The 21,176-nt window shown below is 39.5% G+C and overlaps 1 protein-coding gene across 4 annotated transcripts in view; it reads left to right on the top strand.

Annotated features, from left to right (window-relative positions):
* The window catches only part of TTC29 (tetratricopeptide repeat domain 29), a 106,989-nt gene that overhangs the window by 34,169 nt on the left and 51,644 nt on the right, over positions 1–21,176 (top strand). For all 4 annotated transcript variants that reach the window (XM_083457425.1, XM_083457423.1, XM_083457422.1 and 1 more), the window contains exons 7-8: positions 10,578–10,790; positions 12,867–12,952. In XM_083457425.1, the coding sequence (XP_083313551.1) occupies positions 10,578–10,790; positions 12,867–12,952 (299 nt within the window). The remainder of the gene's footprint in view (positions 1–10,577; positions 10,791–12,866; positions 12,953–21,176) is intronic.

The following is a 21,176-nucleotide window of genomic DNA, read 5'->3' as shown; positions in this document are numbered from 1 at the left end:
AGACAGTTGATGTGCAGTCAAAGGTTTAGCTAATCAGTTCAGTTCGATTTATTGTGTTTAATGAGTAGCCATTACACACACAAAAATAAGAAGAATAAGAATACTGCTGATAATAGTGGTTTACATTTCTAATCAGTTCTAATTGATACATGAACCCTATCATCCTCTGATCACCACTTTGGGCTCCCTAGCCCACAATCTCAAAAGTTTGCCTTGTGTTCACCAGCTCCATTGATGCTCCTGTTCCAGAGCTTCTTCTGCACTTACCTCATACACGAGCATCTTCCTTCAGCCTCGTTTTCTCACTGGCCATCAACTTATGCATGGTACAAGTTGACCCCCTTTTCTTCAAGACTTATATTTCCCTCCCTTCCTGCTTCTAAGGAAGTAAAATTCTGTGCTGTGTGTATGTGGAAATCTTTGCTTGGCGTGCCTCTGCTTTTTAGCAAGGAAGTGGAAAGTGGAAACCTATGATCAACAGGGACAGCCTAGACAGGGGAAGGCAGAGACTGTTTATGTACTAAATGTATAGGCCACTCTTCAGCGCAAGACTCTCATGACGGTATACAATAAAAGGAATAAAATCATGCAGTAAAACACTACATGAAATCAATACAAATCATGAATTGGCCAAGGACAAGTAAAATTGGTTGGCAGGGCTTTGCTTTGATGAGCCAACTAATTTTGGGAGGCATTCCCTTGTCGTTTCTCTTAACGAAACAGGGCAAGGTAAAATGAAAAAGGAAGCTGTTTGTTTTTTTACCACACCATCAGTACACACTCTCATATTCCTCAGTGGTGACAGCAGTCGCCCTGCCGTCAGTGGAAAGGAAGACAGAAGGGAAGGAATAAGGGCAGCTCATGTGTTGATGGGGAGCTGCTCCATTCATCTCTACTGCTTCTGGAATAAGCATAGCCACTTCTTGCTGTTCTGAGAGTTTGGAGTCCAAGTTGCAGGCATTCATGGAAACAAAGTGTTTTTCTTTTTGCTGGAAGCCCAGGTGGCCTCGGCCTCCTCCTCAAAAGCCATCTTCTTGAGCCTCTTCCCCCACACCCCTCTTAAGGGTCACTGTTGTTGCTCCCACGCCCCCAGCTTCTCTCTGAAGTGAGGCAAAATAAGCTGAAGTGAAATCAGGAACAGCACTGCAGATAGGAAAAGATAATAAAACTCTAAATGGGCCTGCTATCTAGCTATCCTGATTTGTAACACAGCCTTTTCCTCCTGAATGTTCCCTGTCATGGAGACTCCTCACTGCCATAGGTATAATACAATACAGTGGTACCTCGGGTTAAGAACTTAATTCGTTCTGGAGGTCCGTTCTTAACCTGAAACTGTTCTTAACCTGAGGTAACACTTTAGCTAATGGGGCTTCACACCGCCACCGCCGCATGATTTCTGTTCTCATCCTGAAGCAAAGTTCTTAACCCGAGGTACTATTTCTGGGCTAGTGGAGTCTGTAACCTGAAGCATCTGTAACCCAAGGTACCACTGTAAATATCAAATGGTCATGATTGAGCTGATTATTAGGGTACCATTATGTTAGCTTTCTTGTCTGCTATATACATATCAATGCATACATAACATTAGAAATGAAAATAAATCATTCATCATAAATGTATGTTTGGTCTTAAGCACTAAAGTTCAAGGTCTTGTGGTTGAAAAAATATAGACACAGCATGCTCTTTTCTCTTTACTTTTGCCGAATTTCTTGGGCTGAAGTTTGCTCTGCAGAACGTCCAAAGTCCACTGAATTCAAGTCCACTGAATTCAAGAGGAAACCTGGGGGGGAATTTCCTGTGGGCTCCATGGGCTGCTTCCCCATGAATTGTTCTTGTGCAATATGCCCCCCACACCTTTTTCTGAAGTCAAGGGAATTTTAAAAGCAGTCTGTGGGTCTGAAGGAACAGCTTCTGAAAAGGAAACACTGTTTTAAAAATTTAGGTGCCCATTTGGATCATAATTAGGTCCCATCCCTAAAGTCTAATATATCTTTAAACAAGGCTGCAATTGAAATTTATTAAAACTTCAAATGAATTATTTCATTGCTTTTTTAAAATTCATTTTTCTACATTTCTCTTTTAAGTCTGTTACTGACACCGCTGCTTGTATTTTACCTGTCTGTTTCTGTGGTATTTTAATTATTTATTGTTTAATGAGTAGTACTGAGATGAAGCTTCATTCAAAGCTGCTTTCACCCCCAAAACTTTTTTTTTTTTTTTTTTTTTTTTTTTTTTGCTTCAAAGCTTCACAAGGCATTGGAATGCTGCATTGGATCCTAATGTTCTTGTTAAACAGAACAAACTTTTGGATAGGCAAAGTTACTGTTAGTTCTTTGCAGAGGAGACCTTGGTTTTAGAGATGCCCTTTCCATTGGAGCTATGGAATTATTGTCTAGGGAATAAATGATTGTCTGTAGAATAATTGCGTGGTGAATTAATGTGTAGCTAGGATCCTTGTTTTTTTTATATCTATTTATACATTATTCAAGTGTAATCTTGGAAACAATCCAGCCAAACGTTTGCTGTCACACTGGTTTTAATAGAATTAAGCCTTAAAGTCCCCCCTGGTTCATTAAAATGGATTTAATATTACTTATTGATGGCTGGAATGTATAGCTAAATTCTTAGGTTTTACAATGGCTGGAACTGATAGCGTATCTGCAATGAAGTAGTCAAATGGTACTTCAAACAGATACTCTGGCAGTGAGACCCCAGATGTCTTACTCTCCTGAATGTATGGCAGATCACCAGAAGAGGGAGCTACTGCCCTGCTATCTGAAGTGTTTGAGTGTCACCAAGGCAGCTGAGTATTACTTGCTGACCTACAACTGTCAAGTGACATAAGGGGCCAATAGGATTTCACCTGACCCTATAAAGCATCAAATTCTCTAGCCAGTTCTCCAGTCTAAGCAGCATTGCAGTCAGAAAAGGCTGGGTTGGTATAGTACATATGCATACTTGCCCCTTGCTTGCTCTGCTGTACCTTGCTTGCCTGTGTAATTGAAAGCAATAATAATAATCATAATAATAATAATAATAATAATTAATAATAATAATTTATACCCCGCCCTCTCTGGCCAAAACGGGCTCAGAGCGGCTAACATCAAATGTATAGCACATTAACATAAAATCAGGTAATCCATTAAAATACATCCTAAAATCAGATCAGAATCAGAATAAAATCCAGAATAAACTGGTCTTTTGTCCACACAACCAGCCCGGACATAAAATGCACTTGTTTATTTTAAGGAAATATAACCCACAGTTCAATAAAATTTGCAGGGCAACAAAGAAGAAATTAAAAACACAATAAAACAAATTAAAAACATATATTATCCTGTTTTGCATGTGACACTAAGCCAAACCACAACTTAGTGCAAATGCGCAGGATCCTGGAGAAGAGCAGATGCTTTGCCCCCGCCCCATCTTTTTGCTGCTGTACCACATTGTCTTGGCATGTCGTCCCAATCCAGGTTCATTGTTTAGTTTTCTCCATAATAATAATGAGCTGTAACTAAGTTTTGACCAGTGATTTACAGCTTGTGGTTTGTTCAGCACAGCTAAACCTGCATGCTCATGTGTTTCCTCTAAGTTGTGGTCTGGCTTAGCATGATGTGCAAGCCAGGCCAATAAAATGTAGTAAATGCAGTAAACTCAAATAAGTATAACAAAAAAACAACAACTGGCCAAGATAAAACAGATCAAATTGAATTAAAAGGCCTGGGGAAATAAATGGCTTTGCCTCGTCATGTCTAAATGGCATTGGAGTAGATGTCAGGCAAGCATCTCTCCCTTTTCTAGTGGCAAAATTCCTGATTATAATTTCTTGTCTGGCAACATATTAATTAATAGTCTCTCTTGCAAATCTTGTAGCATGCTTGTATTTCATGAGCTTAGGCAGTATACACTTGACTTTATTGAGTTTCTGATTATTTTGCTTGTGATTTGGGCTGTTAGTTTGATATGAAGCTATTAATAGTGTTGGCAAAATGAAAGCCAATGCATTTGGTAATAGGAATTGCTTACTATTAACCATAGGAAGAACTGGGCGATATACTTACTTTGTGCTTTCTAAAATCCCATCCATTTTTAAAAACAGGTACATAGGGCCGTTTGGTGCCACTGACTGTACTAATAGGCCAAATAGAATGTAAATCTCTCAAGCATTTAAACTGAGTTGAAGCCCTTGCATTAGATTTGAATCAGAATAATATTGTTCACTGTTGGTTCCTACTTGAAAATAAGCTCACTTAAGTTACTAACCTGCAGGGGATGGTATATGTTATGTACTGAAGTTCTCACCCTGGGCCAGCAGAGGGATACTGTAGATAGTTTTCACTCAGGTCCACATATGCAAATAAGGAATTGAAAGTGAGGTTCAGTGATTGGATAGTTACAGAAAGTTGTTACTGTTGCATTGTAGTGGAGCTCTATATAAGCAGGCTGGCTGAACCCTTCAGTTCAGTTCTGTTCTGGCCTGTGAATTAACAAGAGCTGTTTGAAGAATCGCTGTGTCGTCTGATATGTTCACCCACAACTTAACAGTATAGGAGAATCTGTATTTCCCCCAGCAAACCTCTCTGTGCTTGGGCTGGAGGAGGAAGCTGAGCAGAGAGGAAGGATAGAATACCCAACCTGCTTTCTGTGCTGTCAAATCACGGAATATTATTGTGATTTTGAGGGGATTTCTATGGTATGTGGCAATGCTGCTTTCATGCCTGCAAAACCTGGGGGCCAGGGGGCTTTAAGGGGTTAATTCTGTCTCTTTTATAAAATGTTAAGTTTCTCACAGCTAAGTTATATGTTGAGATGGAACCTTGTGGGAATTTTAATCTCTATGATAGGTTTCTGCTGATCCCATGCTAGCACCTGGAACTGACAGTATATGTTAGTCTTAGAAGTTATCTATGTTGGCAGTCTCCCAAACACCCTAACAGTACATAAGCCTCTAGATCACCTCTGCTAGGATTTTAAAGATTTATAATAATCAGCATATGCCATAGAAAGCAGAAAGTGTGGTGTACTGGCCGAGCTCCAGTTTCAGGAGTCATGTCCATAGCTGATAGGGTTGCTGGCAACCTCAAGGATGTAAGCATAATTGTAATGCTTTGTAGCTTTCTTTTTAGCTATTTAATATAATATTTAGCCTTCATTTCTATGTTCATTGTGTTCTGAATTCATAAAGAAAACACTTTGCCCTTTGGCGGATGCCAGCATGCAATTCCTCCTTGCCTATATCTACGAAGTGAGTGCTTAAACACAAGGCTGCTAGTAACTCTCACTGCTAACAGATTTTAGAACTGAGTTGTATTATTGTAATTATTATAATTTATTATCCGCTCTTCACACTAAGGTCCCTGGGTGCTTTACAACAGATTAAAACACAATGTTAAAAACTGTTCAAAGTAACTTACAATCACAAGAAATAAGGTGGGTTCTAAAAATATACACCTCAGGTGTCAAAAGCCACCGTAAAGAGGTGTGTCATCAGTACTGTACTGTATAACAGCTTATTCCACCATACAGATTTTAGAGCTGCTACATACCATATAGTAGCTTATTCCCCCAAATATAGATTAAAATTGTAATAAAATGTTATTGGCTCTCTCTCAATTTTAGCTTCTTTTAAAGTTTCCAGTACAATGTGGACAATATAAAATTAAATGTGCTTTCTATCATAATGCTGCTGAACAAATGCGCCACATAGACATGTCAGATTATTTTTACACCATTGTTTTCAAGTGGGTTATTTTCATTGCAAAATGTAAAGTCTAGCAGAAAAGGAAATAATTAGTTTCTCTCGATATTGCTGAAACATGGAGCTAGAACAGGTCAGTCGATGCATCTTGCAGATTGCGACGTTTTGAATTACCTGAATAATACTTGAAGCAATCTGTGGACCTAATTAATGTCAGTTTGTTACATACAGACCTAAGAGAGATTTGCATTTATTTACTTATTAAATATCACATTCTTCCAATCATCCGTCTTTATTTTTCTGTATTGTAAACTTCAAATTTGTGTACTGTTTTCTTAAGTGGGGTAACTCTTCTTTTTCTTCCCCTGCCTTCAAGTAATCAATGTGCTGCTGAATGAGTTCATTTTAATGCATTCAATCATGCCTCTAATGTTTGTAGCTTACGGGCGCAGGCATCAGTAATGCAGGAATGTTATATGGCTTTAGTTTGGGCCATTTCATAAAATATTCATGGAATCAAAAATGTGCATCAAAATAGCGTCTGGGAGAATTACATTTATGTGCCTGCTTTTATGGCAGCTTCACATTTAAACCCATTTGTGTTAATATCTAGTCAATCTTTCTGCTCAAAAATAGTGCAGAATGATAAAGATCATATATATCCTTTTTCATTCATATTTGCCTAAGATAATTCTTTCCTAATAAAAATTTACACTTTTGCAGTTATATAGAAGAATAAGTGTAAAGAAGAATAGTATTCAGAAACTACAGAGAAGAATAGTATTCAGAAACCATAGAAATCTATGTGAATATGCATATATTTCGGGGGGGGAGCTATAGCTGCCACCCTCCCAAAATCAGGAAGGATACATTGCAGTTTAAATGTAGCCCAGATACCAGATTATTATTCAAAATGTAAACTTTTTTTTAAAGCCACAAATCTTTTGCACTCACATTTCTAGTTTCTATGAAAAATGAATTATTTACTATATTTAATTCATTTTAATATATGAGTATTGTCTTTCCATTAGTATAATAGTTTAGAATGGGGACCCCCTATTGAAAGAAGCTTGCAGTTATACAGTGTCATTTCAGCTATTAAAAAACAAAGATTAACTGATTGATTTGATGCTGTATCCTGGGGGCCTCTTAAATTATAAGCATTTTTAGCAATTCTTTAATTTCTGTTAGTGATTCGTGTAATGGTATGTAAAAGTGCTGTGTTTTCCATTTCAAGCATATGATATGTTTGTGCTGATCAGAAGGTTGGCGGTTCAAATCTGTGCAACGGGGTGAGCTCCCATTGCTCTGTCCCAGTTCCTGCCAACCTAGCAGTGCAAAAGCATACCAGTGCGAGTAAATAAAGAGGTACCACTGTGGCAGGAAGGTAAACAGTGTTTCCATGCGCTCTGGTTTCCGTCACAGTGTTCCGTTGTGCCAGAAGCGGTTTAGTCATGCTGGACCAGAAGCTGCCTGTGGACAAGCGCCGGCTCCCTCGGCCTGAAAGCGAGATTAGCACTACACCCCATAGTCACCTTTGACTGGACTTAACCATCCTGGGGTCCTTTATCTTTACCTATGTTCATGCAATTTAGGGTGATATTGCTCAGGTAAGTTAGGGAGCTCCTTTTAAATGGAATTACATTTCTCTTCAAGGTGTTTGGGATATTTTCTACAGATTTTCTGTAAACAGGGGAGGCGAGAGCAGTGAAATCAAAAGTTCTCAAGCATGCCTAACTCTTTGTAGTGAGTATATTTGGGAGTAATCTTAATTCCTGCTGAATGAACACATCATAATGTTTTCTTTTCTTTTTTCCCTTTTCCTTTTTTCCTTCGCTCATATTTCCTCCACAAGTGACTGTGCAACTTTTAAAACACCAGCTTTCTTACAGAATAACAATGATATAAACCCCTACCATACCTATGGTTAATTCTGGGATTCTCTGCAGCTGGTTTCCTAAAAAAGTTTAATCAAAATTATAACTGATCAGTCACACATGACCATCACAGCATCTATACAATATGGGATCTGTTCCCCGTTCCCTTGCTTACCTGTGTGAGGTGCACTGTCCTGGCACTCTCACTTGTTGGAGTGGATTTTGGTGTTAGGTGCTCATGTCCAGAGGCCAAGGCACACTACCTGTTAGGCCCCTAGTATTAATAGCATGCTCAAGTTCCCATGGGCCATGTGTGTTGCGAGAGCAAGCTGTTTTGTGAAGGTGCTCCCCTGGTGTGAAAAGTGCCTTTTCTCCATAGTTTCCTCTCAGCAAAGTCCCACTTTATGAGCTCTAAGCATTGGTTCATACTATGTGCCCAATCACCTGAGTTATGGTCTCCTTGTGAGGTTTATATGCAGGTGGCAGAAAATGTTGATTTCGTGCTGAGTTACATCACATCCTATGCTTGGTCTTGGTGAGGTGGGCAGAGTGAACATTGATTCAGAGACAGCAATTTTTTAAATTCTCCCTCCCACCCCACTGAAGTCAATAGAAGGGAAATTTCCTGTGTCAGGTTCAGGGCAGGTGCAAAGTTGTGCCTTCAGGAATATAGCTACAGTATAGCTTGAAGAGGTCCACACCTTTACCAATACATCTTCAGCAGTGGAATGGCTGGGTTGATGGACAGAATATCAGGAGTATTGTGCCAGCATATGGCTTCCACCATATTTTATAGCCTCTCAGCTGGCATAACTGATGTATTGGATTTTCTCCACAGCTGACTTTCTTATCCTAATCCTATATTTTGTAGTTCTGAATACATTGATGTTTTCATCTATATTTGATCCTGTTATCAACTAGTGTAGCAGAATTCTACTAGAAAGGCCCTATAGTTTAATTATTTGTGATTTGCTCTTGATTAGCTCATCACAGTTCTGACTATAAGGATTAAGTTTCTAAATGAGTTCCTTTAACCATCTAAACTAAAAATCAGATTGAGAGAGAATAGAATTATTGATATACCTGGTTTCTCCAATTGCAGTCAAAAAGTCGCTATATGTTGGAAAGCTTTCTGCAACTATATTTCTTACAGTAGGCCCTTAGTGGAAAAAGAGTAGACACAGATGCTTTATATATGTGACTCTTGTGTGGTATTTAGTAGCATTTCCCCCCTCATAGTCTTTTAATTTTATTTCAATTTCTAGTCTTTCTTTCAAAACTCCAGTGGGTAGATTGACAAGCTAAATATGCATGAATCAGAATGCCAGAGTTTGCTTTGAGGAATTGTCTAGAAAGGCCCAGACCTTCCACCCATATATGGAAGAGACCTCAGTGATGGAGTCTCTTCCATATATAATCTCCATAAAAATGTATATTCAACATCTGAGAACTCACTTTTGCCTGTTCTTCTCTCCCAGGTCTCAGATCAAGTTTCTTGATTGAAATAGTTCATTGATCTGAGCCACTGGATCACATTTTCTTTTATTGATATGTGATAAATCCATATTGTTGCACTCAACTGATTTTACTCCTCACATCTCCCAGCCAATACTTGCCTTGGGGTGGGAAATTATATTTTCCAACTTCTTTTATTAGTGGCTGCTTGCTTGGGATCTCTATGATGTTGACATAGTTGTCCAAAGTAATCACTTGGAGATTTCTTCTGTTTTCCATTGAACTTCTGAGGGCATATTTTTGAAGAGTATGCCTAAAAGCATATTTCTGGGGACAATATCATTTGTGGAAATAATCTGTTTCTCTCCAAGATTTACAGCTGACTTTACAAGGCATGGACATGGACAGTGTTAGTCTCAAAAAGACTATATTTTACAAGCAAGATCAAAGGCAATGGAACAAACACCAAATATTATATGCTCAATAACAGACTATAAATACTTCTTTTAAAAAATATTTCCCTGTTGTTAGCTGCAATTTTATAATGAAACTATAGATAGCAGGTTGAATCATATGTTTCAATCCAGCTCGTGAGTGCCTATGCATGTTGGAATGAGTTTACCCCTAGATACATGTGGCGCTGATGTGTGTTTCATCAAGCTAAGTTCAGTTCAGGGGCAGATGTGTGTGGATAGCCTTAAAGATTCTGACAAGATGTCAGAGCCCTTCATCCTGGAGAATCGTGTGCACAAGAGCCCACTAAGCAGCTGGGTTGGCGCAATAGTGCAGTCTTTTCAAGAACAATAGCTTTAAAAGTATTTAAATTCATTAGTAAGTACTGGTGATTAATGATCTACTGTCGGCTTTTATTTCTAGTGAAGTCCAAATTAAGAGGAACACACAGTTCAAGGTGTACCTGTATAGACAACCTTCTGAAGGCTGTATTTGTCTACAAATCGTTTTTATTTGTTTTGCAAACTGAAACTAGTAACAAACAAAATAAACATGTAATTACTTTATAGTGTATACTGGTCCTAACTATTACTGCCGGGATATCTCTGTACAAAGAAATATGTAATGCTCTATTACAAGCAGCTCCCCGTTTACGTGGGGGCTGCATTCTGAGGTACCACAAATGTCGGTGAAATCGTGTATAATTGAAACCCATTGAAAAAGCCTGCAAATGCCCCACCCCACTCTGCTCCCGTTCTTCCCTTTTAGTGATGCTTCAATGACATCTTTATGATGTTTCCGGTCACTTCCAGGTTTGGCGCAATGCAAATGTGCATGGTTGCACGGATTTTGGACATGCGTAAATGGGGAGCTGCATGTCTGTTCTTCCAATATTGCTGTGGACACCCCCCACATTTTTGTCTTTGAATTGGCATATCAAAATATTGTCCGTTTATCATAATGTTACTATCAAATATTATGACTTTAATCAGTAAGTAATATCCTACTGGGAGTAGCTAATGATGAGAGTTCTTCAGGAATATTTTGTAAACTACGTAGATGCCTTATCATTATGACTGGCTTACATTCTTCAGGTCAGTTCCTGAAAGCCGCAGAACATTATGAAGCATTCTATCAACTGACAGTGGGACGGATATGGAAAGATGATACAGGCAAGACTCTCACTTCACTAGCCTGTGAGCATCTCTGGAGAATTTACACATTACTAGCAGACAAAATGCTAGGAAATAAAGAACACCAACAGGCCATCAGAACTCTAATAAAAGCACTTGAAATGGCAAAAGAAGGTGGGTAGAAAATAACACTCCTGCATTTCTCTCTTTAATGTGCAGGCCTGTTCTTTCCCAGGAGTAAAGTAAAAAACATCAAGTGTTTGGTGATTATTTTCTATGAAATTCAAGACAAATGCTATCAATATATTTCTAAATCTTGTTGTAAAACAGAAGTACCTACTTGCTGACAAGTAGGAATCCATTTATTTCTTGAAAGCTTTTAACACCAAAAATGCAGTCTCTTGAGAGTACTTTTGTAAAACAATGAGTCCATAATCGGAAGTAAGGTCACTGGCAGCACTGCTGGTTGTGGTTGTTCACTGATTATTCACTGTTACTTGGCTGGCATTGCTTATTGGACTGTCAGCTAATTATGAAAACAAGATCATTTGTATCAGAGCTGATAAGCTTTTTCACCTTAGTGAAAAGTGACTATCTTAGTGACTAAGATAAAAGCTTAATTATTGGGGAAAGGGTTTTGTGCTCCCTGTGGTAGGGTTTCAGGAAACTTGGGAAGTTTAGAACACTTTTGTTTGTTTGTTTGTTTGTTTGTTTTAGTACCAACTGTATTTATTTATTACATGCATTTATAGCTTGCCCTTCAGCAAGCAGTCCCAGCATAGGTTGCACGCAGCTAAATAAACAAATAAAGCCAGACAATGCTTATCAGAAAGCCAATAATTAAAACCAATTTAAATAGCAAACAAAGCCTGGGCAAAAGGATGTATCTTTTCACACCAAGATTTGCCCATCAGAAGAATTGTGTTTCTAAGTCTCACATGCATGCATGCATGCATGCATGCATACACTTTAACTTACAGAATATCAAAATTATTAGAGTATTTCCTCAAGAGATAAGTTGATTTAGGTAGATACTATGTAGTCTTAACTTCCTTCATGCACAAACTCAGCCGCATGGGGACTGCTTTGCTGTGGTGCTCACTGTTGATTATGCTGAAATAGAGCAAAGCCTCTCCTCCTTCCAGAGGGGAAGAGTTGCGAGCGGAAGCCGGTTCCCGTGTCGGCAGGGGGGCATATTTGGCCCCCTGCGTCATTACCCGGCTGCCGCACCACGCCCATCCACCAGCCAATAAGGCTGGCTTGGGGGCGGGGTTTAGTCATTTTCAAGCGGCCGCGGCAGCACCGTCCCCTCATTCTGCCACCAATTGGCACCAGCCTCTCAGTTTTTCACCTTTGTTGTTTAGTTGTTTAGTCGTGTCCGACTCTTCGTGACCGCATGGACCAGAGCACGCCAGGCACTCCTGTCTTCCACTGCCTCCCGCAGTTTGGTCAAACTCATGCTGGTAGCTTTGCGAACACTGTCCAACCATTATTAACTTAGGCCCATTAATTTCAGTGGGTTTACTCTGAGAAGAACCTAATTGGATACAACCCAAAAACTTTATCCTTAATTGAACTACCATTTCTGTGTCTGGAATCAGGGCTGGCTCTAAAAGCCTGAGATGCCCTGACCCTCTAGAATCCCTTCCATTAGTTCTCCAACTTGCACATGGAGGAACCCTCCCTGCTGGATACACAGAGACTGATAAAGCAGCTCGCTCCCAGCTTCTGCTGGAGCACAGCTTGTATTCTCCTGACACTACAGTTCTCACTTAACCTACCTGGTCACTGCTCGCCATTGACTAAAACAGGAGAAACAGGCTGCTTTGTTATGGTATTGCTTGCTGATAACTTACATCTACAGAAAATGTGGTGTGGTGGGACAGTAGCATTCACGTAACCTCCCAGCAGCTGAGTTGCTGCTACTGCTTCCCAGAAGAAGGAGGCAGTGGGGAGGTCCATGCAGCATGAACACACTGGCAGGAGCACCATGCCATCCTCACTTCTGCCTCTTCCTTCCCCCTCTCCTGGTAAGCAGCAGCTTCTCAGGAGGTCAAGTGAGCACCACCAGCCCACCACAACTGGTGTTCACAACTGATCATACAGGTTGAGGAGATAAGTAATAATAAAGTATTAATGTAAAAACATGATATTTAGAAATGCATATCAAGTACCAGGCATCGCATTAGTTTTTAAGCTTTCTGATGATAAATCTTAACGACAATTATTGCCTTGATACCTCTTATTTAGCGGGGAACAAAAAGATGGAAGGAGAAGCTGCCTACTGTTTGGGTCTAGCATATCATACAGTTGGAGAAGAAAAGACAGCAATAGAAGTAAGTTTTTTAAAGAGTTGGTTCATTACCTAATATACATTATTGAACTTACTATTTAAGCTATCATATCTGTGGTGGGTTTGGCTGTATATATTGTTCTCTTAATGGATTGAATTCTGAGAAGAGAGAAAACTGTTAGCTCGGTAACTTAATTCTGTGTCAATTCTTAGTTTTCAGACAGCTCGTTTTATATACAGACAGCCTAAGATAATTAAATACAAACACAGGAACTGGTTTCTAAGAATTATTGAAGCAATTCTCAATTGTATTTTTTTCTCTGTTGTTTCAAAATAATAGTACTGCAAAAGACTCATTAAGTGAAACCCTGAATTTTCAGATATACCTTATAGCAGCTTATAAACTTTGCTTCCTGCTGTTTTAATATAGTTTTCCTGATGGCCATAAAGCTGAATTAAGATAAATAAATGAAAACAAGCATTCACAGAAACAGATAGAGCTAAAAATCTATTTGGACATTTCCCCCAGGTGTCAAGCATACTTTTTCAAAACAGAAGCAGGATTTCCCACATTGTTAGGGTCAAAATCAAACTTGAGAAGCTTTGGTGAACCCAAAAGAACATTACTGTTGCTTAAAGGTTACCATAGCCTAGTTTTTCACTTCATGGGATTAGCAGTTTGACACTCCTTTTTCAGTAGAATATATTGAACATACAAACTTTGGTTAAAAAAAACTAGTATTTCTAGTTAGAATACTTTTTCCTGTAACCAGTGTAATAACCAGAATTATTATACAGAGGAAGTTAAAGTCAAAGTTAGTCCCTATTATTATTATTATTATTATTATTAGTCATGTCACACATGTTATATAATATATGTAATACTAAATGTGGTGTACCATTTAATTATAATATCCCCACAGAAGAAATTTACAGAATCGTAAAAATAAAGTGCAATGCTTACTAAGAAAAAGTGCACAGTGAGAAATAAAAAATGTTTTATAGAAGCCTTTAATCCTCAACAGTGATCAATATATATACAGTGGTAAAATATCTGCTGTTTTCAATTCCATTGAGCACATGTGAGCTTTACTATCCAATTAGAAATCATTGGCTTAAAATTTACCCTTCTGTTCTCAGTTTAATGGTCTCTTTATCCAAGGGGAGCTCAGATGCTTACAGAGATGAAATCATTGCATTCTGCTCCCAGAGGACTACTGGTTATCATTACTTGTAACATGCAGACAATACTGCTGGAAGCCAGTTTGCCACATGGTAATGTGTAGTTCATCACCAGCTTCTGTAGCATGCTAAAAGGGTCTTGCCACACAGCATGGGACTATTCAGGTATACACTCAGGGGTCTCAACAGTTATTTTCCTGCTTTGCATCAGAGTTCTCATCTTCTTTATCCCTTTGTTCTGTGGGCCACCTCAAGCAGACTCCTTCTGGGAGAATCTAAAAGGCACAGTTTTTTTTCAGATGCTGTTGCCTCCAATTGCTGCCTGTCGTTCGTTCCTTTTGCCATTTTGTTATTACTCTCCTTCCACAATGCAAACAGCACAGAAAACAAAGGTTCAAGGTAATCCACCTGAAACACGAGTTTTACAAGGCGATTTATGATTATGATTTAAGTACAATTATGTGCCCACCTTGTCTAAAGAATGGAACTGGATTTTTCTCCCTTGAGGTGCTTAATGACTGAACGATATGTATTCATTACAGCAAAACTGACTTTAAGTGGATACTTTAACAAATGCAATTTAAGCCATCTCTGTCACAGGAGGGGGGGGGGGTGCCTCTGAATAACAGTTGCCAGGGAACACAAGTAGGAAGAACGCTGTTGCTCTTGTGTTATGCTTGCAGGCTTCCCAGAGGCATCTGGCTTGCCACTGTGAGAACAGGATGCCAGACTATATAAGCTTTTGGTGTGATCCGACAGGTATCTTCCTCTGTTCTTCTCCTGTTTCCGCTGCTTGCCTGGAACCTTGAGAACAAGGAAGCGGTTAAACACAGGACAGGCCACAGCACATGGGTGATGGGCTGCAGTCACCTTCAGCAAAACCTGTTGTCCATTAAGCACATGTATTAAAGCATACTTTACTCAAATATGAATAGAAATAGGCTTGTGTGTTTGGAGCAAGTTGAAATATAGGGCCTAATGGCATTTGGGAATGACTGGAATTCGAAAAGATTATAGTCTGTTTCTTAGTCACAAGAGGGTAGTGGATCCTGGTGTTCTGAGGTCTGCCTCCCCAGCTGGTTGGCACTAGGTGAACTTGTATTAGAAATGGGTTTCAGAGACAGGGGTCTATAATGCACTAGGGAAATATGATCAGATATCAACCCTGCAGCCAGGATAGCTGCTTGGGTACATGTCAGGAATAATGCACACTAGCGGGAGGCCTTGGAAGATGACTCAAAAACTTCAGCTAATGCAGAATGTGGCAGTTTATCTGGTAACAGTGTGGCTCAATTCATATTATTTTGGGGAGCACTGATACCCCATATGCCCCCCCTTAATACTTAAGATTTTCTGCTCTTAAATCTACAAACTCCTCTTCATTACATGCACTTCTCATTTTATACTACATTTCCTTTTGACCACAGAAAGTCCAAAGGGAACAGATATTTGTCACCAGAGCTGGCCTTATTCTGTTGCTATTGCTGGGGTCTCCCCTTAGCTGTTCCTCACCAAGGTGGCTGTTGTAAGTTGGCATTGAAGCGGTAATCAGTAAAGTTCAAGCTTGTTCTCATTTGTGCCACTTTCTCTCCACCTTCCCTACGCTGACATGAGTTAATCACTAGCACACATTAGAAATGATTCTCCTGAGAGAGGCATGCATTGAAAGAATGAAGAAGGCCACTCTTTGCAACTCAGACCTCCCTGATTGTCTACTGTACTGAACAGTATATAAAACCACCCAAGTTGCATCTGACAGAAGCTAAAGTCATTTGCATGCTTTAAAATACTTTGCTTGTGCCTATGACGCAATTATAGTCCGAATTTTTTTAGAATGACCTGCAGTTGTCTGATGCCATGTGGGTGGTTGCACCTGGTAACAAGGAGCTTTGTAAAACATGTAGTAGACATACACCTTAGATGAACAAAGTGTTTTTTGCATTACTAGCAAGTCATTCAGAAAACTGACTTGACTCTCTGACTTGACGTTCATTATGTGCAGCTTTGAAGGTATTGTTCCTTTCAGATGCATCAGACAAATAAAGATAGCTGTGTATGTAAGCAGGTGATTTGAAAAGCTATATCTGTTGAATTTCTGCCTTGTCATATTTATTTACCACTGCATTCCAAATGAGCTAGTTGTACAATTAAAATTCATACACAGGCTGATTCAAGCAATCCTCTTGTTCTCCCTGCCTCACTTGCCCATCTAGGTCCACTTGTGTACATCCTGTCATTATAAAACAAGCTGTAGGTGCTATGCAACTTCCTTTTTAAAAGGTTCACAGCCCATGACTACCAAAAAGACCTTTATTAGGAGGAGAACATGGGCTTTTGGGATCATTCACTGCTGATATTGGGTTTGTTATGTTATGACAATGTTTTTAGTTTTTCAATTTTAGGTGTTTTAAGTAGTGTAAATGGTAGTATTTTTATACTGTTGCGTACTGCCCTGAGCCTCTTTGGGAGCAAGGACAGTATATAAACATTAATAAGATAGTTTATTATATTATTAACCCTCTCCTTGCTTTCCATTATAGATATGCTAGCTTTCTCTTGCTTTGCCCTTCCGTCCTGCCAAGTTAATTGCCTTAAAAAGCAAAAGAGGGAGGAATCAAGTGCTAGAGGGCTACCAGTAGCTTCAAATGATGCACAGGAATTCACCATCTGTTAACCCTGCCAACTTTCTCTTGATCTCTATCCGCAGCTCTCTGCCCTATGGCATACATGTTTTTTCCACCCTGCATGGTGGTTCTTCACGTAGAGAAAATGTAATACATGATCTAGAACCAACTTAAATTTAACAATTTGTCATCCCCCTGCCTACATAAAGTAGGGTTAACAGAGAGCCAGGATACCATGTTGGGAGTGGTAAAACACAACTAGCTTTACTTTTCTACTTGCAATCTCTAGCCTCCTTGCACAGCACCACCCACTGGCCTTGTGCTTTTACATCACAATAGATTGACCCAGCTGATTGAGGAAGGTCAGATACTCTGTCCCTCTTCTGCTGATATACATACTTTCCATGCTAACCATGGAGGAAGGAAAGTCATTTCCTCCATGACTAGTGTGAAAATGCAGTCTGCTAGCTGCTTAACAGGGTTGTAGAAAAAATGCAGGCTATTAATTTTTGTGGGTTTATTTACATGGCTGGTAAATGTAAAATAAGCTACAAACATGAGTCTGACCAAACTGCGGGAGGCAGTGGAGGACAGAAGTGCCTGGCGTGCTCTGGTCCATGGGGTCACGAAGAGTCGGACGTGACTAAACGACTAAACAACAAAAAATGTAAAATTAAATAGATTTGTTTCATATTCTCGCTTTACTTGCAAACACTTTGTCAGTGAATTTTAAAAGCAGATAAATATAAATCATTTAATAAAACTTTGGAAATAATTGAGCTCAACTTATGGTTATGTTCAAAAAGTGGGAGTGTTTCCTCATTCTGTTCTGCTGGAGCTCATCTGATCTCAACTTTTAAATATCTACAAATTTTACTTATGAATTAGAGTTGGGCACCTTTCACAATAAAACCGGAAGTATTAGTTAAGCCTGTTCATTCTGTCACTTTATTTTAAGCAGACATGTATTTCATAATTTCAGTTCTAATCAGAAATGTTGATAGTAAACAGTAAAATAAATAAACCGGCCATTCCATACTGTGAATGTAGTAATATCAATATTTAAACTATTATTGTCTAAAATCTTTTTATGATTGCATGTAGCAATAATGCTACATCTCCCCACTGTTTTATACACTATGATATCAGCTACTAAACATCGTAAAAGTATTGTATTTTATCATTTAAATGTGCCCAAGATTTCAGTTTTTATTTGCATGTAAAGGTCTAATTTTTTATTGTCAATAGTACAGTGAATTTCTTGCAATTCTGTGGACTTAACCTTTGCAAATGCAAGCTTTTATTGATTGAGAACTTTTCCTTCAACGTCAGTAGTTTTGAAAAAAGAAAGTGATTATCCAAATCACGTGTTTTTTTTACTTGGAAATGCTTCTGCCTGTATTTTTTTTTATCCCCTTATCTTAGGGGAAAACTGGTATATTATTATTTTATGGATAGCCACTGCTGGAAATGACAACATTAATTTTAGAGTATTGAGGTCAATCAGCAAATATCTGTGAAACCTTCAATTGCTGATTGGCTTCAATAGTCCAAAGCTTATGTTTATATTCCCACCAATTAAAACACACACCACGGTATCAACAAAGCAACATCATCCTGACAGCAAGGTATATAAGTGTAGGCATATTAGTGTGATAAAAGCAATTCAGACATCAGGATCACAGTGCTGCTGTACAAGAGCATGCATTTTTACTTACCCGAATCTTCAGGCACCTTGCATCTAGCTCATTGTTTTCTTCGCTGTCTTTGAAGAATCTCCCCCTTTCAGAAATCCTCTCCATCTGCTGGTGTGTGTGTGTGTCTTGGTGGCCCTTATGCTGCCCATCATATTGAAGAATCCTCAAGGCGAAGGATGGTAGCCTCATCCCTGCTTCCCTCTCTGCACTGTTTTCAGGCTTGTCACTGCTCAGTACTCAGCGCCACACTGGCTTGTTTTGTCAATAACCATTTATTTGTTGCTGGAGTAGTAGCAACCATTACATCTGACCTCCCTGTTTCATCAATTATGGATAGATTATTGGATGTGAACATCTGCAAAAGCTTGCTGCTGAATTCACCTCCTGGCTGGGATTAGATAAAGTATTAAACTGTTGTTTATTGTCAGGCCAAAACTCTACTGGGAAGCCAGGGAATTCCAAGACCAGCAGATTCCCCATCAGCAAGCACCAAAAACTGTTTACTATTGCCACTGTTTCCCATAAGATCTTAGCATTTATTATTTACACTTATTACTAGTTGTTATAACATACTTGATAAAAGCTCTTGGCAGGCCTAGCATTTTGAGCCATTGTCACAGCTGTCAGGACAGAAAGCATACATAAATTGCTTTTGCCTCTTATATCACCTCTGCAGGATAACAGACGAAGCCTCTTCAGACTGTCACAGCATTTATGCTTAAATATTCACCACATTTGCTGGCTGAAAATATTAGGTTCCGGTTTCTAAGGGGGAAATTACGCTAAGCTTTAATTTTGTTTAAAGAAATGAAGCCCATGTTGTTCAGGATTTGAATTTAAGTAGATTCTGAGCTATCCATAGTAATCTAATGTACAAAGTTACTGGAATTTGTAAGTAATTACTACAAAGATAAATACTGTATATGTTGTTGAAATAGCTTAGATTTTATCAGTATTAATGTACGTGCTGATATAAAAATAATCAGAGAATCAGTGCAGTAAAGGTGATAAAAGAAACAAAAAATATAGTTCAGAAGTGCCCGAAGTTCATTTTAGGTGCCATATTATGTAGCCTATTCATTTCTGCTACTTATTGAAGAAAGTTATGCCAGTTATGACAATAAGAATAGATGCAGACGTGATGACTGAAGAAAATGAGAAACACAATATCCATGTTCACAGGAGTGAGCCAAAGCAAACTTTCCACCTTCTCTCCTGTTCCTATATAGCTGGGAGGAGGAGTTTGGAAGCTTTTGGTTCTATGTTTGGTTAGCCACAGCTTGATCTGATACTAAAATTATCTAGCAAGTGTTTTGAAGCACCCCTAAAGATATCCAGCTTTTGCCATGATAGCCAGCACCTCAAAAAGAAGTTTCAGTTTTGACCTGGAGAAGCTTCAAGGCAGACTCCATTACAGACAGCAAAGCTTGGTGAGCTGCAAGAGAGATGGTAAATTCATTGTCGCCTTACACAGTAACCTCTGTCATTCCTCCCTCATCATTTGTCAATTTGGAACCACAGCAAAAGAGCATCAGACTCATGGGAGCATTAAACCAAGATGTGGCCACCCAAATATTACTCCTTCCTCCCCACAACCCTCACATTGACTAATCAAGAAGTTTAAATAGCCTGAGGAGCTCTTGCCAGATGTTAATCTCTTTTTCCCATTTTACCTGGACAGCAGAATATTGAAACAATTTTGCAAACATGTATTTAGACAAACTCTTCCTGGCTGACATCATTTTGCTTTTTACACCCATTCACTGTCATCTTTGGTAATTTTCTAGCCTAACTCAAGCAGAAGAGGTGGTGCCTTTCACCATAATATCTAGGAATCTTTCAGAAACCAAGGAAACCTCACCCCTCTGCCTAGAAACTTTCCTGTGGATTCCCCCCTCCATTCCTTTTGTTGCTGAAGGGGAGGGAGCTCTCACGTCTAACACACCAAATCCCAGCATCACAGAACAGACAGGTATTAATACCACGTCCTCTCCAGCAAGCCCATCGGCTGGCCAGACCCTCTCTCTCCCCTTCCACTACCTTGTGCTTTCAAGCCCCATCATTTCTCTTTTTTTCTTTGAGACATCTCCTGTCTTTATTCCCTTGCCATGCCCCAAACGCTTCCAAATGCTATATTAGAATTCTTGCCCTAAAACATTTGTGTGTTGAGGTCCCCAAGCCACCCCAAATTAACTCACACTTCACACAGAAATTTTTGTTTAAGGTTTTTGGCAGAATTTTGGCCACAACTTTATTTAAATACACAAACGTGAGTGTTTTTTTAGGCATTGGTTATGACTATCTGTCCATGCCCCAGGAACAGAACTGACTTCCAGATTCCAGCGGAAGCCAGTCAGGGAAAGCAATATTGGGGATCAATGAAGCTGGGCAACAGACCCTCACCTCTCCCCGCATGCTCCCAGGGGTTTATGCGGCCCAAACCCGATGCCAGGGATCTGGAGGAAGGCATGGCAAGCCCCCGGATTCCTTTAACGGAATTCCCTTGCAGCACCAGCATTGGAGGGGTAGGCACTTACCCCTCCACCAACCAATTTTTTAACCAATGCCTAACCGCAAACCTTACAAGTTGTGATGCTTTGCTACGCAGTAGGCAAAAAACAAATGGCACCAGCCAATCAGCCAAATGGACAAAATTCCTACCAGGCCCCTGCCCCAAAAGCAGGCAACCCTATGACAGGCATAGCAAGGTTAAGCGAAATAACCCTCATTTCAGGGAGGGTGGGCGGGTGATTCGGTGCACGCA

Source organism: Podarcis tiliguerta (assembly GCF_965153285.1).
Source record: "Podarcis tiliguerta genome assembly, chromosome: 9".
NCBI classification, from domain to species: Eukaryota; Metazoa; Chordata; class Lepidosauria; order Squamata; family Lacertidae; genus Podarcis; species Podarcis tiliguerta.
This window is presented reverse-complemented; position numbering and strand designations above follow the sequence as displayed.